Below are 21,615 nucleotides of genomic sequence, written 5' to 3' on the forward strand. Positions count from 1 at the left end.
ACTCTGGCTCTGTTGTCCTTTCTGCCAGAGCGATGGTGGCTGAGACGCAGCAGAGCGGAGGTGTGAGTGCCTGCCTTAAACCAGGACATATTAGCTGCGTTTAACCTTCAGTTATGTAGGAGTCAGACCGTGTTTCCTTTTTAGCTGAAAAACATTACACCAGGTAACCTGCAGTGTTGAGAGCGTGTTTTCCCATGTTTGCTACTCTACAGTCCGTCCTACTCTGTAGTAAAATCAGCGACATTTGACCGTCCTGTTGCTCCCATTGGAATTTATGTAGCCTATTTAAAATCTACAACTTAAAATTGTTGTTACCACTGTCCTGTTTGAAATGGAACGAGAGAAGCTGGTTATTTTGTCATATGTGCATGTGCCGATATTAAACCCAGCAGCCACATTCAGGTAAAAGTGTAAGATCAAATGATCCGTCAATAAAGGATAATGTTGGATCAGTGTTTCAATATTTATATCTTTTATTAGATGTACATGTGGTTTGGTTATTTGCCTTTTGGTTGAAAGTACACAGTATATAATGATGTACCACGTGATCGCTTGCAAAACAGCTACGTTAGCGTTAGGGCTGTCTGATATAACGATATATATCGGATGACGATTTAAAAACGTCTATCCTTTCATTTTACGCTATTGTTTGTTTCCTGCTGTTGCAAAAAAATAAAAAATAAACCTTAGACTCAAACGTTAGAACAGGCTTTTCCCCGCAGCAGGCTGTGTAATAAATACTCACAAAGAAAACGGCGTCCGTTACAACTTATGTCTAAAAATGTATCGTTTCATGCATCGGTTAAAACACTCGACTCCAGGTACACGACACCCAGCAGGAAACATTTCACACAAGTCGAGCTGCCCGAGATTCACAGAATTTATGGAAAATTTTACATTTTTGTGATTTATATCGTTATCGGACGATAGATGTCTTATATCGGGATATGAGATTTTGGTCACATCACACAGCCCTAGTTAGCATAACATTAGCTAAAGGATGAACGCTAACTTTTTCCCACTCGATTAAAGGTAACGTGAGGGTTTCTGGTGGTTAAGGACAAATGCAATCGCATGCCAGGATGCTCTAAACAGACCAAACTTCAGTCAGGAGAACAACTGAGATTATTCATCCACAATACGAGGTTAGTTATTAATATACTGCAACAACATGGGAATAGAGCAGCTGCGAGAGAATTCAACATTAATGAATTAATGTTAAAGAAGTGGAGGAAGCGCAGTTTTTGGCTTTCCTCATATTCCAAAAGTGCTTCGTCTCTTTGCTGTGACTGTCGCCCGCCATAATTTGCAGACGATGTTGTTTGCAGCAGCTGCAATGCCTCCGACCAAAACAGGCGGAGCTTGTTGACACCAACAACATGCGCTATTGCGATAGAGCGATATAGTCAAAATCTCTACCGTTGGCCAAATTTATATCGTCTCTACCGTATACCGTTTATACCGCCCACCCCTACTTATGATTTAATAAAGATATTTACAGACTTTGAAATGACTGAAAGATTTATTAGGGTTTGTTTTGAGTTTTGTTCAAAAGGGAATAACTTCATATAAAAAAAAAATCACATATGCTGGACATCTTAAACAATTTTTTTAATAAAGCAGCACAGCAGAAAAAAATCAGGGCTAACCCTTCACTCTATCATGTGGCTCGGTGCTGTCCCCATTAAAGAGCCAAGGACCTTCTTTCCACTTCCTCCATTTATAGGTTGGATGCAGTGAGTAACACTGGGGAACAACACACCCTCGTTGTATTTAAAATATGTGGTGGTAAGGCAGAGGTCTAACTGTTGCTATGCTGCTACCAATGAGCCTGAGTGGGACTCCATCTTTGTGTATATATGGAAGTTCATATATACAGGGTGCAGCATCCACCGGGTAAAGGTGGTGGTATGCAGGGAGCTCAGTGGCTTTTTCAAGTTCTTGTTGCAGCTGATGACTTTCTTTTTGCTTCTGGGGTTTCACCTTGAAGCTTCATAGGTATTGTTGTCACTGAGTGTAGTAATGTTTATTTGCTCTGCTTCTTCTTGCCAGGGATAAAATACATATCTATACTTTTGTGTCCCAGCTGAGTAACAGGAGGAGAAGAGTCTGGTGGAGCAGCAGAGGAACAGTTTCAGCCACTACAGAGGAAACAATGACTTCAACGCAGGAGGTGAGAAAAATATGACAGTTACACTGTTAATGAAACTGTGTGCACAGCTGGTTGTTAACAGCAGCTTTATCTTTTCCATCCTGGGCTCCTCCATAAATAGAAAATCTACATTCACAAACAAAAACCACAGAAGTTGCAAGAAAATACAACGATCATATTTTATCAGCACACATTAAAACAATATCATCAGTTGGACTGCCCATTTTTCATGAAGTAAAAGATTTTCTCCCGTGATCAGGGCTGGGCCATATCGCCAAAATTCATATCTCGATATTCTGTAGCTGGATGGCGATATATGATATACATCTCGATATTTGGTGATGGTCAGAGGGGCCGATGGCGCGATATGGCAGCCTCGCTTCTGTCAGTCTGCCCCAGGGCAGCTGTGGCTACAACCGTAGCTTGCCTCCACCAGTGTGTGAATGTGAGAGTGAATGAATAGTGGCATTGTAAAGCGCTTTGGGCGCCTTGAAAAGCGCTATATAAATCCAATCCATTATTATTATTATTATTATTATTATTATTATTATTATTTATTTTAAGCCATAAAGTAAGAACAAAAAGAGTTCTTAGTAAAAGCTGTGTCCCAGATTTCGCAGAGGCAGTTTTATTAACAGGCAGCATAGATGTACATGAAAAAATTACTCAGAAATAAATTATCAGCATTTATTAAATAATAATGCTCAAGGTATAAAATAAAACAATGTTGTTTTTGCGCATAACAAAAAGCAACCGTGCAGTCAAAATGTAAACTAAAAGATGCTGAGCGTAATAACAAAGACAGATTTCGCAGCTGCTCTGTTCCCATGTTCTACTGTGTACCGTGTGACAGCCGTGTCTCTTAACACGTGCCATTTGTGGTCCTTATACACACAATAAGGTAATATTACGTTGAAGCATGGTACGTATTACTCCGCGACGCTTCTGATTACAGTAGCCGTAATGCCTAGACAAACCATGTGAGTGAAGTTGGCCCCTCACTAGGGGTGCAACGATACTCGTATCGATATTGAACCGTTCGGTAGAGTGCTTTCGGTTCGGTACGCATATGTATCGAACAATACACAATTTGTAATTTCTTTTATCAACTTTCCTTCTGACGATGCTGTCTGTGTTGAGCGCTCAGTGGATCTGCGCTCGGCAGTGCAGCCTAGGCGGAGCAGTCGAGTGCAGATTCACTGACCGCAGGGCAAGCTAGCGAGACAGAAGCTAAGCTCTCAGCAACATGGACCTCCCCCACCCTCATTCAGATCTGGCGTTTGGAATTATTTTGGTTTTCATGTGACGAATGACCCTGAAGGTAAGCGAGTCATGGACAAAAGTAAAACAGTATGTTGGATGTGCCACTCAATGCTCAGTTACATTGGTGGGAACTAGTGTGTTAGCGCAGTTAGCTCGTTAACGTGTTGGCCGTCCAGCCCCACGCACGGACAATCCGCGGTAGCTCGTTAACGGAGATTTGCCGTGTTGTGGCGTTAACGTCATTTCAGATTAACGCTGACAGCACTAGTAGGAACACAACGAATATGACTGCACATTTACGCCGACATCATCCTAGTGCAAAGACAAGTGGAAGCAGACAAAAACAACAAGCATGCATGCTACAAACTTTACCCGAGTCATTTAGACAGCTGTTAGCACAGGATTCTCCTTATGGGGACCTGATATGTTTAATATGCTGCTGAGAATATAGCCCAGAAGAAGCGCATAGTATAGCTTTTATTTTGGAAAGAGCCATTTCTCTGTAATAAACTCTCTTTTCCAAAGATTTCTCCATTAGATAGATTTATTTTTTATCCCTTTGTTGTTTCAGCAACATTAAATTTAAAAACTGTACTTTTGAGTTAAAATATATATTTATAATTTTAATAAATGACAAATTAAAAAGGCATGAACATTTTTGTATCGAAAAAATATCGAACCGTGAATTTTGTGTATCGCTACACCCCTACCACTCACCTTCTTCAAATCCAACAAAAGTGGTGTTAATCAACTGTGCTATGTTTGTGCTGCTTCTGTTTTAAAGATATTAATGAAAATGTAAGGGTCAAAATGTCAACCAGCGCCCCCACATTAACTAAATCAAACAAAATTGATGTCAAACATTTGTGTTATGTTTGTGTTGCAAATTTTTTTGTTTCTGCTGCTATCATTTTAAAAATATTAATAAAAATTTCTAGAGGTCAGAGGTCAACCAGCCACCCCACATTAATGGAATCAAACAAAACTGGTGTCAATCAATTGTGCTATGTTTGTGCTGGTTTGTGCTGCAAAATATTTTGTTTGTGCTGCTATCATTTTAAAAATGTTAACAAAATAAGGTCTTGATCCGTGCTTAATCATCCAGGTAAGTAAATCCCAAAAGGTTGATTCTGTTCACCTGGACGTAGCAGTTTTAGTGGGAGAAACGTTTCGTCACTCATCCAAGTGACTTCTTCAGTCTCAGCTGACTGCAGGTTTCCCCAATCATATACACTCTCCTTCAAGATGAAAACCAGATTTAAATTTTCTCCTCTTCTTTCCTCATGTACTCTGTATTTCCATTGTTTTGTTTTTTCCGTACCTCTCTCACCTGACTTCCCAATGTTATGTTTGTGTATTCTATGTATGGTTGGAAGGGGTGCTCATGATGGTGCCGGATCGTCTGGCAGTCTTTAAAACATTTTTCCTCCGGATAAATAAAGTATTATCAGTTAATCAATCTTTGATTCCACTAATGGAGGGAGTTTCAGTTTGTTCCACGACTGCATTTCACTCACTGCCTCTGTTTGTATCTCTGTCACTGCAGGACCAACATGGAGCGAGAAGTCAGCGCTCTCAGGAGGCCGACAAACCTCACAGAAGAAAGGGGGAGAAGAAATACAGCTGTGACGAGTGTGGGAAGGATTTTAATCGGACGTCTGACCTGATACGGCATCAACTCATCCACAGTGGAGTTAAAGCACACTACTGTGACTTGTGTGGAAAGTCTTTTACCCTGGCTGCGAACTTAAAAACACACCAACTCATCCACAGCGGACTTAAACCGTACAGCTGTGACTTGTGTGGAAAATCTTTCACCCAACTTGGACACTTAAAAAGACACCAACTCATCCACAGTGGACTTAAAGCACACAGCTGTGATCAGTGTGGTAAAGCTTTTGCTCGTAGTAGCAGCTTACGAAATCATCTAGTTACCCACTCTGAAAATAATCAAGCGTATAGCTGCGACATTTGTGGAAAAACATTCTGCTCGCTAGTCAAACGAAATATTCACCTGCGCATTCACACTGGACAGGATGTTTACTGGTGCGATCAGTGTGGGAAACTGTTTACAACAGCCACACACTTAAAAAACCACATGTTTATCCACACTGAGGAGAGACCTTATAAATGTGACTGGTGTGAAAAGGCTTTTAAAGAGCCACATTCCCTGAGAAAGCATCAACAGATTCACACCAGAAAAATACTCTACAAGTGCAGTTACTGTGAGGTATGTATTCATATTTTTTCAGTTGCAGTTATTTTGAAGTATTATGTGAATGAAGTTTAATTTCAAAGCTAAACGAGACGTTAAAACTAGCTAACCAGCGAGGAGTTAAAAGCGGCGAAAACAACACCCACAAACTTATCTCACTACAACATAGGGCCGAAAATATGACGTGATTCTAGTGTAATCAAACTCGGGGCTTGAGCTTTATTTCAGGCAATGTTCAGGATTAAAATGTTGAAGGAATTCCCTGACTCTCACTGTCTTTGTGTCTTTGTTTAGAAGCAGAGCGACACAGATGGATCCACTTCTCAACCCTGTCGTCACTGTGGTGGTGGGAAAGAGTTTCTCTGTGACCTTTGTGGAAAAACTTTCAGTCATCAACAAAGCCTAAAAGTACATCAGCGTAGACACACTGGAGACAAAATGAACTTCTGCAAAGAATGTGGGAGAGGTTTCCCCAAACCAAGTGAATTAAAACGACATGAAGTCATTCACAGTGGGGTTAAAAAGCACGTGTGTGACCAGTGTGGGTCATCCTTCACCACTGCAGGTTACCTTAAAGTACATAAACGAGTCCACACAGGAGAGAAACCATACAACTGTAGACACTGTGACAGAAGTTTCTCATATTCAGGGACTCGTGATTGCCATGAACTTCGACATATTGAAGTGAACTTAATAACAGTGTGACAGGAGCTTTAAGAATCTCAGTTTATAATCCGAACATAAACAATCCCTCACTGTAAATAAACTGTTTCACTGTTACCAATGTGCAAAAACATTCACTTCATTATCTGCTCTGTGCAAACATCAGCACGATCCTGCAGGACGGACTGCACTGGATCACAGTGAATCTGAAGAGACAGAAAGATCCTCTTCTGGTTTCAGGGTCAGACTTACAAACCAGATCAGGCTCCACAGAGTTCAGATGGAATCTCCTGTAAAGAGTGTCAGCTGATGTCACACTTGGATCTCATGAGGTAGCTCTGATGTTTGGACTTCAATTCAGGAATAAATAACATTCGAAATGTTGTTGTTGTTTTTTTTTTGTTGTTTTTTTTCCCATGACTGAGCTCGTAATGCCTATTAGTCGTATTAAACTAAATTGTTTTAATTTAAATTAATTCAAATTCTATTATTTCTTTTTGGACCCTCAGAAAACACCAAATTCTTTTTACATGTAGATAGATGCTGGATGCCGGTAGAGTTACGTATTCGGAATACTTTGGATTACTTAATATATTTTCATGCCTATTACAACTATATGAATGTACTATTGCTATGTGATTTATTACTATTATTGAAGGCCACTCGCCATACCAATACCAACTAATTTTTAAATCTTAATATAAAATGAGTAACAGTAGGGTGGACATTAGGTATGGATTTTTGCAGTGATCTTGCATAGAAAACAACTTCTGTATCAATAATATGTTTTCCTTTTGTCTACTTTGTGGCTCTGATTTCTGGACTTGCATCAATAATCCTGAATGTTACATTTGGGAAGCTGCAAGTCTTTTACTTTTTTATTTTATTTTTTTATTTATTTATTTTTTACGGATTTTGATTCTCCAAAATGTTATCGCTGTCACGTTTAAATGGTTTTCCCATTGGGACACCGTATTTAGTAGTAGTTGTTGTTATAGATATTGTTTTACCTTACAGTTAACTGATATTGTATAAATACTTGAACTTAACTATTGTTTTGATCTTCTGGCTGACTGGTGTTTTCACCCGTAATACGGTAGAGGTGGGGGGGGGGGGATCGATACAGCACAGCATCTTGATATTTTGCGTTGTGATGTTGTCTCAATACAGTGACACCAAACATCGATATTTATTAAAGAAAATAAAATACTCTGGGAATTACTCTGGGAATACAATGAATAAGGGAGCTCATCTTATAAGAGGCCAACTTTCTGCAAACAGTTGCGCTCTGACTTGAAGTGACTGCAATCACTTTGGGAGAGATTGTTGCAGGTTTTAAATAAATGCTGCCTTATTTATAAATGCAGACTAAATGCTACCATGTTTTCATCAGTTTGGTGTTAGGCTTGGTCAGTGAGCACTGCTCGAGGGGACTCGACTCACCGGGTTGGTTAGTCAGTTGCCGTTAATAGACTTACATTAGTTTATGTTTGCTAACTAAAAGCAGAACTCACTGGAATATAAAGACACTAGAACTAGAAATCAGTCTAAGGGGGGGTCACTTTTATGCTGCCTCTGACTTCAACAATACCTTTAAAGTTAACCTGAGGGTATACAGTCTACTTTAACTCTCTATCTTTTAAGCAGTAAGTGGTTCTTCGTTGGGAAAATCTCCCGCTTACAGTGGCTTGCAAAATTATTCGGCCCCCTTGAACTTTTCCACATTTTGTCACATTACAGCCACAAACATGAATCAATTTTATTGAATGTATTAATGTACATTTATAATTCCACGTGAAAGACCAACACAAAGTGGTGCACACGTGAGAAGTGGAACAGAAATCCTACATGATTCCAAACATTTTTTACAAATAAATAACTGCAAAGTGGGCTGTGTGTAATTATTCAGCCCCCTGAGTCAATACTTTGTAGAACCAGCTTTTGCTGCAATTCCAGCTGCCAGTCTTTTAGGGTCTGTCTCTACCAGCTTTGCACATCTAGAGACTGAAATCCTTGCCCATCCTTCTTTGCAAAACAGCTCCAGCTCACTCAGAACCACTTCATAAAGTGGTTGTTCAGGTTTAAGCAGTGGGAGGCGAAAACCTAATATATCCATAAGTGATGGCTTAACATTCTGCATTCAAGTATAAGTTTGTCTAAGTCCGCCATTGTAGAAATTCATTGCACCGAAAGAAAAACGTGCACAGTGTGACGTCAAAATAGGCGCACACCTTTGACGCTGCGTTTTCTCAGTTTTCCTCATCCACACGTAAATGCAAAAACTTGAGTTTTCGAAAATATCCACCCTGGCAGGCGTTTTTTAAAATCTCCGTTTTCAGCGAACGAAAACGAGGTTTACGTGTGGACGAAAGGTGTAAACGCATAGAAAAATCTGCGTTTTCAAAAATACCCTGGTACGTGTGGACGTAGCCTTATTCATTATTCAAGGCACAAACGGAAAGTCATGTACGCGTGCAACGTAAAGGTGAGCGTGCAACGTAAAGGTGAGCGTGCAACGTAAAGTCACGTGGACATGCCGCGTGAGCATTCGAACTGAGTCTAAAGTTTTCGTGTGCGAATTGAAGCGGGTGCTCTCCAATCATCAAAAGTAACAAAGTCATTGAACACATTTATACAGTTACCTTTACATTTACCAATCATATATCACAGATTTACACTATTTTTTTTTTAGTACTATGCAAAAAGGCAAAGACAGAGCGACAGTCTGGGTCAATGGTGGCCGAGGCGACGGCAAGGCTAACAAAGGAACCCTCGAAGCGTTAGGCTAGCTTTGTAACAGAATATAACAGAAAAGTATGAAACTCCAGCTGAGTTGTAAGATGAAAAGTGGACACAATTTCGGGCTCCCACATTTTGTCAGAAACTGTACATTAACGAGTTTTTTACTGTTATTCAAATGCAACTGTGGAAATAACAAATAGAAGAAAATTCATTCATTCTTACCTTATACTAATCGTGGTGCAGGCCAGTGCAGTGCATGAACTGATGCCTTCTCCGGTCAATTCCGCTGAGAGTAAATCTAATGTCCCGCTCTACTGTACAAGACAATGGTTACCTGGAGGGATGTACCACTGTGAGAGGGGTGCTGCGGAATAGTCCAAGTGATCGCTGCTTTAATTTCCCGCTCAACTATACATAAATTGCAGGTCGACACGATTTTTCAAAGCTGGTGAACTAGACCAAAGTCATTGATAACAAAAGAACAATAAATCCACTTTCTCCGGTACTTTATACCCGCTCAGTTGCAATGCAATTTAATGCACTACTAGAAATCGATGGCTTTTTGATGGTGTCCGGCGCGGAATGATGGTCAACTATAAATAGACGTTTTCTCGACGTTGTTGTTGTCACCTGGTCAACTACAAATAGATCAAATATCAATGACAAAAAAACAACGGTAAATCAACATCATTTCAACGTCCCTATAGTAAGACCATGGGTTTACCACAGTATTTCAATGTTGTTACAACAGTGACATTTCAACCCTGACCATAACGACGGATTGGATGAAAAATCAACATCGATTCAATGTCGTCTTGCTATCTGGAATCTTTTGATTGGTCGACATGGTACATTTTTTGACCATTAGGAAAGGGTGGGGTTTTTTGGTTTTGTCTTCGCTCACAGGTGGAAAGTGCTTTATGGCATTTTCCTTATGAAACACAGTTTTTACCGTTTCTTCCCGCAGTAAATATAAACAATGATAGTATTCAGGAAGAAAACCAAATATTTCATATATTTTTAACATAACTCTGGTTTTACGTGGCCGATCAACACAATTTAAAAACTCCATCAACGCTGTCATAGCCTGATACCACAATTTTTCTTAAAAATGCCAGCCAAGTGCCAATTGCTTTACACGTAATAGAGGATTTCTCAAAAGGGTCTGGATTGGTCCTAAACTTAAATAAATGTCAATTATTGCCTGTCAAAGAGTGTAGTGTTCAGAGTATTTGTAATATAACAGTTAAAAATGAAGCAACATATTTAGGTCTGATTATCTGCAAAGATCCAAAAGACAGAATTTTACTAAATTGTCCCCCAATTATTAAAAAATCTCAAACCAAATTAAATCAATGGTTGCAGAGAGATTTAAGTTTAAGAGGAAGGGTATTGCTCTCAAAAGCAGAAGGTCTGTGTTGACTGACTTATGCAGCAATTTCTCTGCATGTGGACGGCAAAACTTGTAAGGATATCGACCGAATGCTCTTCAACTTGCTCTGGAAAAACAGGACACATTACATTACATCAGAAAAAGTGTATTGATGAATGACTATGAACACGGTGGCCTCAATGTTTTGGATTTTACTACTCTAAACAATACATTTAAGATTAATTGGGCTAAACATTTTCTTAAAAATCCGGTATCCATTTGGAAGTTTGGTGGTCTAAGTTATCTTAGGTTGTGATTATAATATAGATAAGCTTCCAGAAAACCTTTCGATGTTTCACAAACAACTTCTATTAGCTTGGTCCCTTATATATAAACACAACTTTACACCCCATACGTATTCAATTTGGAATAATAGGAACATAGTGTATAAAAATAAATCTTTTTTTTTTCTAGGTGGGTTGAGAAACGGATTGTTTTAGTGAATCAGCTGTTTAATCCTAATGGGCAGCTTATGTCCTATTCAGAATTCTTAAACACCTATAAATTTCCAGCCACACCCAAAGAATATGCCATATTATTTGATGCAATACCTACGAGTATTATAATGCTTTTTAAAGGTATTCAACCTTGCATATCATCTGTTTCTCTCCCCAACCCTTTAGATTCACACATAGGAAGAATCTGTCTAACAAACCGTAGTAAAAGTAATAAGAATATCCGTGCTTTGTTCCAGACAGAATCTCTAACTATTCCACATGTGGTCTCTTATTGGAATTTCTTTGTCAGTGACATTAACTGGAAAAGAGTATGGACAATTCCTAACAAGTAACTGGTAACGAATAAAGTGAAGGAAGTCTCATTTAAAATACTGCATAAATTTTATCCTGCTAATCATTACGTGACAAAGTTCAAAAGGGACATAAATGTGAACTGTGGATTTTGTGGAAGCCATCCTGAGACTGTGCAACACCTTTTCTGGATCTGTTCATATGCTAGAACATTTTGGAAAGACTTCAGTAGATTCATTGCTGGACATCTCTATAATGACTTTACTGTGAAATGGGAAAATCTTGTATTTTGTTTCTTTCGAAGGCAAAAAAAAAGAAGATGCTTACTTTATAATAAACTTGTTAGTTATCTTAGCTAAATTTTATTTTCACAAATGCAAATACAGTAACAAAAAACCTAATTTTAAACATTACTATAATGATGTTTTATGTTACATAAAATTGATTAGTGGATCACTCAACAAAAAGGCTATGAAAACTATTACTATTTGTAGTAATTACGAATTATTTGAATGTTTGTAATTCTTTGTATCACACCCCCTGGCATATATAATAATTTTGTTCTGGTTGTATACATGTTCTGTATACTGTTTCTTAATAAAGTTTATTTAAAAAAAAAAAAGAGGACGCGGCTCATGAATTTGGACACCCCCCAAATGTAGCTTCTGAGTCACGTGACCGCACAGCAACGAATCACAGCAGAGCAGAAAATGGGGCGGAGCAAAGCATGTGTGCAAGAGAGGAGTCGAGCAGAGAGAGCTGCTTTTTCATGAAACGGGAGTAAAGTAGTGAACTTAGAGGAGAGAAACAAACTAAAGTATCGATCATAAACCACTACCAACGTCCTGATCGATATCTGCATCGATCTGCCCACCCTTGTCTCCTGGATCGTAGCTGAGATCAGCGTGAACCACGTGGGTCTCTGCTCCCTGATCTGTTTCCTGTGTTTGGAAAGAGTTGCAGCTTCATCGCGGAGTTTCTCTCGGTTTGTGGGCTCATCTAAAGGTAAGCACCGAGCTAACTTTACTGTGAGTTCAGTTCATGTTGAGTTTAGCTCCTGAATGAGGTCTTCTGCTGCTCTCCTCGGTGTCTGTTCACAGTTTATTGTGAACACGTTGAGAGAAGAGTGAGAGAGTGTTTGGAGAAAAACACCAACTAACCATTAGCTCAGCATGCTGGGAGAAGTTGGAGCAGGAAAGTCTTTTCATTGTCCCTGCAGCTGTTTTTCTGCCTGCACCAAACCTCTACAGCCTCATTTGTATTTACCGCGTTGACTACATCCACGATTAAAAGACCTTACGCCCCTACAGCGTTATGTACGGTTCAATGTGTGCTCGCTATTCATTGTGCCTTTAGGTGCAGCTGCCCGTACTCACAAAGAAAGTTTTGGTGTGATTCTCCTTTGCTGAGATCAACATGTCTGAAACAACTTTTTTTTGTGTTTTTGATGCAGTGTTTTCTATAATTCCGTCATAATGGTTTGTATGAGCGGTGAAACGTGTTTTACCAAACTTAAAGAAGTCCAGCCGCTTTCTTGTTGAAATTGTTGAACAACATTGAACAACAGACACACACAGTGCAGTGCGGACTTAAATCCACATGTGGCAGCACTGAAAGTGAGAGAGACCTTCAACCTTTGAACCTGTCCCTTATAGAGAAGGAAAACAATCACAAAAGTACCCAGTGACTGTGCTGGTTGGGATTGTAAAAAAGTTAAATAAATAAAGACATAAAAATGTAAACATTTTAAAATGCCTGCCTCTACAAAAAGGAATGAGATGGTATTGTGATTTTGGGAGAAAATGTCACATTGTTAAAGCCATACAACTTGAAAATGATCACAAATGTACCTGAGAACACGTTTAATGTTTGCAGGTAACAAGGTGATTTTAATTATGTATTTTTGAATATCTGCTGATGCAGCCATGAATGTGGAAATTATGTGATTTCTGAATGTAATAATTTCCCATTTCTGAAGACTGCTTCAACAAAAATGCAGGTTCAATAGTTAATGATGGTTGATAACAGCTTGGTTATTGTACACTATATTTAACTTATAAATTCGTATGTATGTAATATATCAGTGTGTATTTTCTGTTTCCCTTTTAGTTGTTGTAAAACATGAACGCTGTCACAGATGGTCTTGGTGATGTGTTAAATACAGGAATTTTGTGTTATAATGGAGTACCACCTAATGTGTGTGGGATCGTTATAGGAATGTGGTCAATTGGGGTCCTTAGGGACTAGTAAAGCACTATACAAATACAGGCCATTTACCATTTTACCATTTTTATTACATTTTAATTACATTTGCAGATTGTTTCGGTGGAGTTTAATAAACTCAGCCGTCTACATCGGAGTATATTCTCGAGCATCTCACACTTCTGATAATCAGCTGTCTGCTTGACGTTTATTCAGCTGTGTAAAAACTATAACTTTAATCTCAGCCAAACCGATTTACTCAGGAACAAATAAAATACTAAAAAAAGCCAAACAATAACATTTCTAAGTTATCCAAGTGACTCATATATCATGTTTAACCTGAGTAGTGAAAGACAAAAAAGATGTTAAACGTTTATTTTGTGACCCAGAAAGAATAATAAGAGTAATATTAAAACTAACTGGCTGCCGCCATTGTAGGAAACTGAGCTATTTTTTATTTTGAAATATATACAGGGTGTAGCATCCCCTGGGTAAAGGTGGTGGTATGCAGGGAGCTCAGTGGTAGGGGTGGGCGATATAAACGATATACGATAGAAACAATATAAATTTGACCAACGATAGAGATTTTGACTATATCGCTCTATCGCGATAGCGCATGTTGATGATGTCATCAAGCTGCGCCTGTTTTGGTCGAAAGCATCGCAGCGGCTAAAACCATTATCATCTGCAAATTATGGCGACAGTCATAGCAAAGAGATGAAGCCCTTTTGAAATTTGGGGAAAGCCAAAAACTGCGCTTCCTCCACTTCCGTAACATTGATTCATTAATGTTGAATTCTCTCGCAGCTGCTCTATTCCCATGTTGTTGCAGTATATTAATAACTAACCTCGTATTGTGGATGAATGATCTCAGTTGTTCTCCTGACTGAAGTTTGGCCCGTGTACAGCATCCTGCTATACGATTGCATTTGTCCCTGACCAGCAGAATCCCTCACGTTAACTTTTAATGAGTGGAAAAAAAGTTGGCGTTCATCCTCCAGCTTCATTGTGCTAATGTTATGCTAACATAGCTGTGTCGCTAGCAATCACGTAGCACAACATTATATATCAGGTAGTCAAACTTCAGTAACCCCTCAAAGGCCACTGCTGTTTAGTTTTCTGTCTTCATTTATGTTGGAAGTGATAGCAGAGCTGTACGTTTGAATTAGTTTCAAAAATCTCTTAGAACATGTCATGTTTAGGTGTAAACTAGCGAGCTAACTTCCTGTTAACTTCTATCTCTGTTAAATTTAATAAATTCTGTTTTCATGGATGCATCGATGTAAAACTTAATTGTTACACCCGATAAAGCAGCAACGCTGATGATTTAATTAAAGATGAAAGAATTTAGACCGTTTTTAACTCTTAGTATTCGTTTGACTTTGGGACCTGAAGTTGACGGAGTTTTGGACCCAGATTACTCCGCGAAGCTTTTCACTACGGCAGCCATAATGCTCTGACAATCCATCAAGCTGTGCGGCTTACCAAAGTTGTACTAAAACATTTTTTTTTGTCATCAACAATTTTTATTTATTTCATTTTAAACTTCAATAACAGAACTTAAGAATAACTACATAAATAAATAGTTTAAAAAACAAACAAACAAAAACAAACAACAACAAAACACAACAACAGAAACAAAAAAAAAAACAACCAAAGGAAAGTTATCCTATTCTTTCTTCGCACACCAATCCCCACACCACCACTCTATCATTACTCTTCTGTTCTTCAAGTTACAGAAAGCCAGCTTGTAAAGGGGGACCAAATACAATCATATTGATGCAATTTATCTAATAAACCATAAGTCACTTTTTCACAAGACGCCAACTTAGCCATTGTCTTTAGCCACTCTTCATAGGGAGGGGGGTTCTTTTTCCGCCAATGTCTTAGTAGGACCCGTTTGGCCGTAGTAAGAGCCAGAATAATCCATCCTTTTGTATAACTAGAAAAATCTCCATCAGAAAGTTCTGTGGTTATACCAAGTATGGACAGTTTTGGTGAGATACCAAATCTCCTTTTTAAAACACTGAAAATTACCTCCATTATATTTTCCCACCAATCTCGAAGTGCCGAACAGCTCCATAAGATATGTAAAATCGAGGCATTTTGACCATCACATCTCCAACATTCGTCCGTAGAGGCCAGGTTCCATTTATACAATTGTTGCGGTGTTCGATGCCACCTATGGATTATCTTAAGTTGAATAAATCTACTGCCTGTTTCTTTATACATAGTATTAACACTTTGAAAACATGAATCCCATTCAACTGAAGATATGTCCAATGCCATGTCCTGGGCCCAGTAGCCCTTAACTTTAAGGAGAGGGTCAGCTGACCGTTCTTGCAATAAGTGATAAATCTTAGAGGTAATGCCTTTACCCAAGGGTGATCTTGAGAGCAGGACTTCCACAGGGCTGCCCACAGGACAACTCAAGGGGGTTCCCAGCCACTTCGATAATGAACTATGTATTTGGACATATCTCCAGAATTGATTACGCTTCAACTTATATAACTCCACAATTTTATCAAAGCTTAAAAAACATTTAGTCCCACAGTCAAATAAATCTGATACATTAAGGATGCCTGCTTTACGCCACTGTAGCCAGTCAACCGATGTCCCTCCAATTAAAATTCTTTTATTCCCCCATAAGGTTGCTGAAGGTGATTTAATAAAGTCCCAGCGACCTGCCCTATGTAATTTACACCACAATGTCTTCGCGTTTGCAATTATAGGATGGGTAGTTTTATGACTGGTATCAAACAGCTCCCTCCAAGGAGAAATACCGCCATTAACTTCCGTCTCTATATGGGACCAGATGGGTTTAACTGGTGCAGTAGGTAACCAAGCTCTAAGTTGTTTCACGTTCATCACCCAATAATACCATTGGAAATTAGGCAATGAAAAACCTCCTTGTTTTACACTCGCTTGAAGTTTCCTAATACTTAAACGATGTGGTGAACTACCCCAAAGAAACTGCCGGATCAAAAAGTCTAGATCTTTGAAATACTTATCTGGAATGTGTAATGGAATATTAGATCAAATATAAAAGATCATGGGTGCAGTCATCATCTTAATACAACTAATTTTACCCCATATTGTGAGACGCACTCTGGACCATCTACCAAATTCCATTTTTATTCTTTCAATCATTGGCTCCATATTTGCTTGAACCATCTTAGTGTAATCCGAGGTAATTTGTATCCCCAAATACCTCAAACCATTCACGGACCACCGAAACTCCCACTGTTTAAATAAAGTATGGGGGCAGTGTCCTGACATAGGCATTGCCTCTGATTTATCCCAGTTGACACGATACCCTGAAAGCAGCGTAAAGCTTTCTATACGTTCTAATAGGGCTTGAATTGACTTCCCAGGCTGGGTCATAAGTAACAACATATCATCTGCATATAATAGAAGCTTATGTTGACTATTACCCATCGAAATTCCAAATATATTTACATTATTTCTCAGTTTTTGTGCCAGAGGCTCTATAGCAATTACAAAGAGACCGGGGCTAAGGGGACAACCCTGTCTTGTGGATCTCTGTAAAAGGAATAGGTCTGATATGAGCCCATTCGTCAATACTCGCGCTGAAGGCGAATCTTATAATATCTTTATCCACCTAATAAAATTATCACCAAAACCGAACTTTTCTAATGTCTTAAACAGATAATCCCACTCAACACAATCAAAAGCTTTTGCAGCATCCAGCGATAGGGCCACTGTTGGATATACTGAATCATATACATAATTTTGCAAATTAACCAACCGTCTAATATTATCTGAACCATAGCGGTTTGGAACAAAACCAGATTGGTCTGCATGAATTATTTTTGCCATTACTGCTTTTAATCGGCCCGCTAAGACCTTTGCCAAGATTTTTTGGTCAGAATTCAGCAAAGATATAGGGCGGTAACCACTTGGGTCTAAAGGGTCTTTCCCAGTTTTAAGAATAAATGTTATAAGTCCAGAGTGCATTGACTGAGGTAATGAGCCTACTTTGAACGCCTCATTATAAACATCGAGCAACAGGGGACTTAACATATCTTCAAATGCTCTATAGAAATCCAATGGTAACCCATCTAATCCTGGAGCTTTATTAAGTGGCATACTGTTAATTGCATGGGTAATCTCCTCCACTGTAATTGGAGCATCTATAATCAGCTGGTCAGTAGTAGAAAGCTGTGGCAGGTTTAAATCAGTAAAAAATGCTTCGAATTTCTGTTCATCTAAACTACCTTGTGTAGAATAAAGATTATTGTAAAAGGCCCTGAATCCATCATTTATATGTCTAATAGAAGTTGAAATAACCCCATCTGATTGTCGTATGCCTGGGATATGGTTCATACTGTCTTTCTGTTTAAGACGGTATACTAATAAACGACTCGGCTTTTCTCCCATTTCCCAATATGCTTGATTAATGCGAAATAAAGCATATTCTGCCTTTCTGTTGTACAGTACATTCAACTCATATTTAACTTTAACGATTTTATTCAACGTAACTCTGTCTTTTGTATGGGAATGTACTGCCTCAAGTGCCTTTAATTTGGCTTCTAACGTAATGATATTCTTGTTAGCTGCCTTCTTTTTAAAGGAAGCGTAAGAAATTATTCTCCCCCTTAAGTATGCCTTCATAGCATCCCACCAAGTAGCCAATGTAGTGTCCTCTCGATTATTTGTCTGTTTGTAAAATTGTATTTCATCTCTTATCAATTTAATAAAACCAGAGTCTTTAATTAAGGACACATTTAAACGCCATCTGCGGCTTGGAGGAATCTGTAAAATATTTCCAAGACATAGAAAAATTGGCGCATGGTCCGAAATTACTATATTACCAATACTTGAATCTATAGAATTATTCACTAAGGCTTCAGAAATAAGAAAGTAGTGAGGCGGAGAGTAAAATGAATATTCCCTGCCTTCTGGATGCATTGTCCGCCAAATATCATTCAGACCCAAATCTGAGGTCATCTGCCTTATGGCAACTACAGATTTACTCTCTGTGCCTCTCCTAGGAAGTGATCTATCTAGGTCTTGAGCCAGTATTTGATTAAAATCTCCTCCTACCACTATTTGTGCACCTTCTAATTCCAAAAGATACTGTGACAGGTTATGAAAAAAGGCGGGTATGTCCGCATTAGGTGCATAGATATTACATAAAAACATAAAATTATTGGTGTGTCCAGTAATTGTCCATAAACCAATATAAATCTACCTTCCTTATCTGGTATTACTTTTGTTTCAGTAAAGCTAACTGCTTTATGAATCAGAACCGACACTCCCCTGCTTTTACCAGTTCCAGGACTGGAAAAGACTTTACCTACCCAGGAACATTTAAGTTTTAAAGTTTCTGACTTACACATGTGTGTTTCTTGAATAAAGGCTATATCAACTCTTGATAACTTTAAATATGTTAATATTTTCTTCCTCTTAATCCCGTTATTCAACCCCTTAACATTCCAGCTGGCTATTTTGAAATCTGTCTGTCTATCCATGTTACAATGTGGAATTCCATATAATACTCCAATTCATAAATATATCCATTATAGAGGGTGGTTTTATGTGAAGATAAACCAATTTATAAATACAAGGACTCAAAATAAATAGAAACAAACTGAAAACAGCTCCAGCAAAACTCCAGCCAGAAAAAAGGAAAAAACAAAAGGCAAGACTAATTCTTGCTAACACTGGAAAACCCAGGGTTGGTGGTCACCGGTGCCCGGCTAGCAACCCAGCACATAACTAGTAGTTTATAGGGATATTTAAATTAATCGAGTAAAAGGGAAAAAAAAAAAAGAAAATCCCTGCACCAAACCCATCTAACAACACGTTAAACGCACTTACATATGGTAAAGTACTTCACCATCCCCGATCACAAAACAAAACAAAAAAAAGGCAGAAAGTGTCACTTATCTTAAGGGAACATATTCTTAATAAATTTTGCAGCCTCCTCCGGTGAAGAAAATCTGTGCCTTGCTCCATTGCGTTTTATTTCTAGAGTAGTGGGGAAAAGCAGCGAGTATTCCACTCCTTTTTCTCTCAACTCCAACTTAATTTGTTTGAAAGACATGCGCCGGTCCATGGTTCGTCGGGAGTAATCCGGAAAAAACATTATCTTCGCCCCACGCCATAGAATCTGGCCTTTCTCTCTGGCCGCCCGAAGGATGTCTTCCTTATCCCGATAACGGAGTAAGTTAACCATAACAGGCCGCGGTCGTTCTCCCTCTCTCCTACTCCGTTTCGGTGGACCCATAGGAACACGATGCGCTCGCTGTATATCTAGCGTACGGGGCTCCAAAGTTAAATCCAACATTATGGGGATCTCCCGCTGTAAGAACTTGATCATATCCTCTCCTTCTATTAACTCAGGTATACCAATTATCCTGATATTACAGCGCCGTCCTCTGTTGTCCAGATCTTCAATATGGTTCCGTAAGTTCTTAATTTCTTCTTGAATAGTGGGTAATTGTTGCTCTGACGCATGGGTTGCCTCCTCAAGAGTTGCAACCCGACTTTCCACTTCTTCCATGCGGGCACTCAACGCATTGATTTTACCTTCGATCTCCTGAACAGTCGTTTTTATCTGTTTCGTGTCCTTTTCAATATTATTTGTCGATGTCCGAATGATTCTTAACTCCGCAACCAACTCGTTTAGTGTTAATTCTCCTCCCGAGGCTACACACGTCGCAGCGGCTGGGTCTTCCTGAGGCCTGCTGACGTAGGCATCCATTTTCTTAGTAGTTTTAGCTTGTTGTTCAGTCGGAGGGTCTTTAGCACGCTGCGCCCTTCTGGTTTGCCGTTTCCGCATTAGTTCACAAAGGCTAGTTATTTAAGGGCATTTCACATACATGTGCCAATACACAATGTTCCAAAAAAGACGGTGCATGCTATTACTGTATCTATTTTCAGTGTGCAAGTTGCAGAGCAACTCTTTTCAGACTGCCATCTTGTCGGGAACCACCGTACTAAAACATTTTTTTAACAGATTTCTGCACGCAGAAATCGGTTCGAGGTCAGTAAGCACAACCAGAATTCATACATAAGGCACACTCTCGATTTTTGAGAAAATTAAAGGATTTTTAGTGTGGAAAATACGTTATACAGAAGAAAAGAATATATCACGATATATATCGTTACCGCACATGCTTCAAATTATATCACCTTATGAATTTTAGGCCATATCGCCCAGCCCTACTCAGTGGCCTTTTCCCTTTCAAGTTCTTGTAGGCAGCTGATGACTTTCTTTTTGTAGTTGCTCCTGGGATTTCACCTTGAAGCTTCATAGTAGAGATGTGCAAAGCAGCCAGTATCTGTATTTGTATTTATTGAGGGGGGAAAAGTATTTGTATTTGAGTAAAATTCAAGCTGGGCATAAAAATCAATTTTTTGTGTTACGCTTGTAATTAATGTTATAGTGTAAGTATTCTTTAATTGTATCCATTATAGCAACTATGGATAGGCAGTATTAGTTGATTTTTTCTTTCCATAAATCCAGCAATGAACATGTAACGTCACTGAAAAGAAAATAACATAACAGCCATTGCCTCAACCATGGTTAAACCAACAACTAAGGTTAACCTTAGCATAGGTTGAAATACCTAAGTAACCTAAATGTACTATATAGCTCGCACAAGTGCATACATTCGACACAATCATTGTTTTAACCTTTTTACCGAACTTTATCGTTACTCTGTCAACAGCCTGTTGTCTAAATTACCAAGCTAACAGAGCTACGTAAACAGAGTGAACATAAGAGCACCCGAATGCAGATGTCAATAGTGCAGCGTAATGAAATAATCTCCCGATCTTCGCGAAACCTATAAACTGCCTCCAGAACACAGTTAAGGTCCAAAAAATCTATTGAACAAAAATAGTGATGCAGTTCAGTGTTTTTTTCGCTCAGCCGAGCCGTCTCTGTCGCTGTGTGGAGCAGCCTGTGTCAGTCACCTCTTTCACACGTCACTCACTCATCCAGTACTGTTCTGCAGTCTCTCAAGGAAACTCAGCTGTTTCATATAAAGTTTTCCCTTGTTCCCAAATAAAAATATTTTTTAAGTATTTGTTCGAAATAAATATTCGTAAAGAAATTAATTGTTTTGTTTTTTTGTTTGTTTTTTTTGTGTGCCTTTCCGAATACTGTATTCCGGTCCTGCTCCACTCCTCCTTCATAGGTATTGTTACTGATGAGTGTCGTAAT

At 38.8% G+C, this 21,615-nt stretch overlaps 1 protein-coding gene across 1 annotated transcript; it reads left to right on the plus strand.

Annotated features, from left to right (window-relative positions):
* Nucleotides 1-2,135: 2,135 nt before the first annotated feature.
* LOC146625984 (uncharacterized) lies at nucleotides 2,136-6,335 on the plus strand. Its single transcript, XM_085363107.1, has 3 exons — nucleotides 2,136-2,173; nucleotides 4,962-5,645; nucleotides 5,925-6,335. The coding sequence occupies exons 1-3, from the start codon at nucleotides 2,156-2,158 to the stop codon at nucleotides 6,333-6,335; spliced, it is 1,113 nt and encodes a 370-aa protein (XP_085219233.1). The 5' UTR covers nucleotides 2,136-2,155.
* Nucleotides 6,336-21,615: the final 15,280 nt, after the last annotated feature.

The sequence above is a fragment of the Diplotaxodon limnothrissa genome, linkage group LG9, assembly GCF_057381915.1.
Source record: "Diplotaxodon limnothrissa isolate DT_005_m linkage group LG9, D_limnothrissa_male_GT1.1, whole genome shotgun sequence".
NCBI lineage: Eukaryota > Metazoa > Chordata > Actinopteri > Cichliformes > Cichlidae > Diplotaxodon > Diplotaxodon limnothrissa.

What these genes read in the sequence shown, in the direction of transcription:
- LOC146625984 (XM_085363107.1), top strand. An exon ending in ACAAGTGCAGTTACTGTGAG is followed by an intron (nt 5,646 to 5,924) that starts GTATGTATTCAT and finishes GTCTTTGTTTAG; the next exon opens with AAGCAGAGCGACACAGATGG.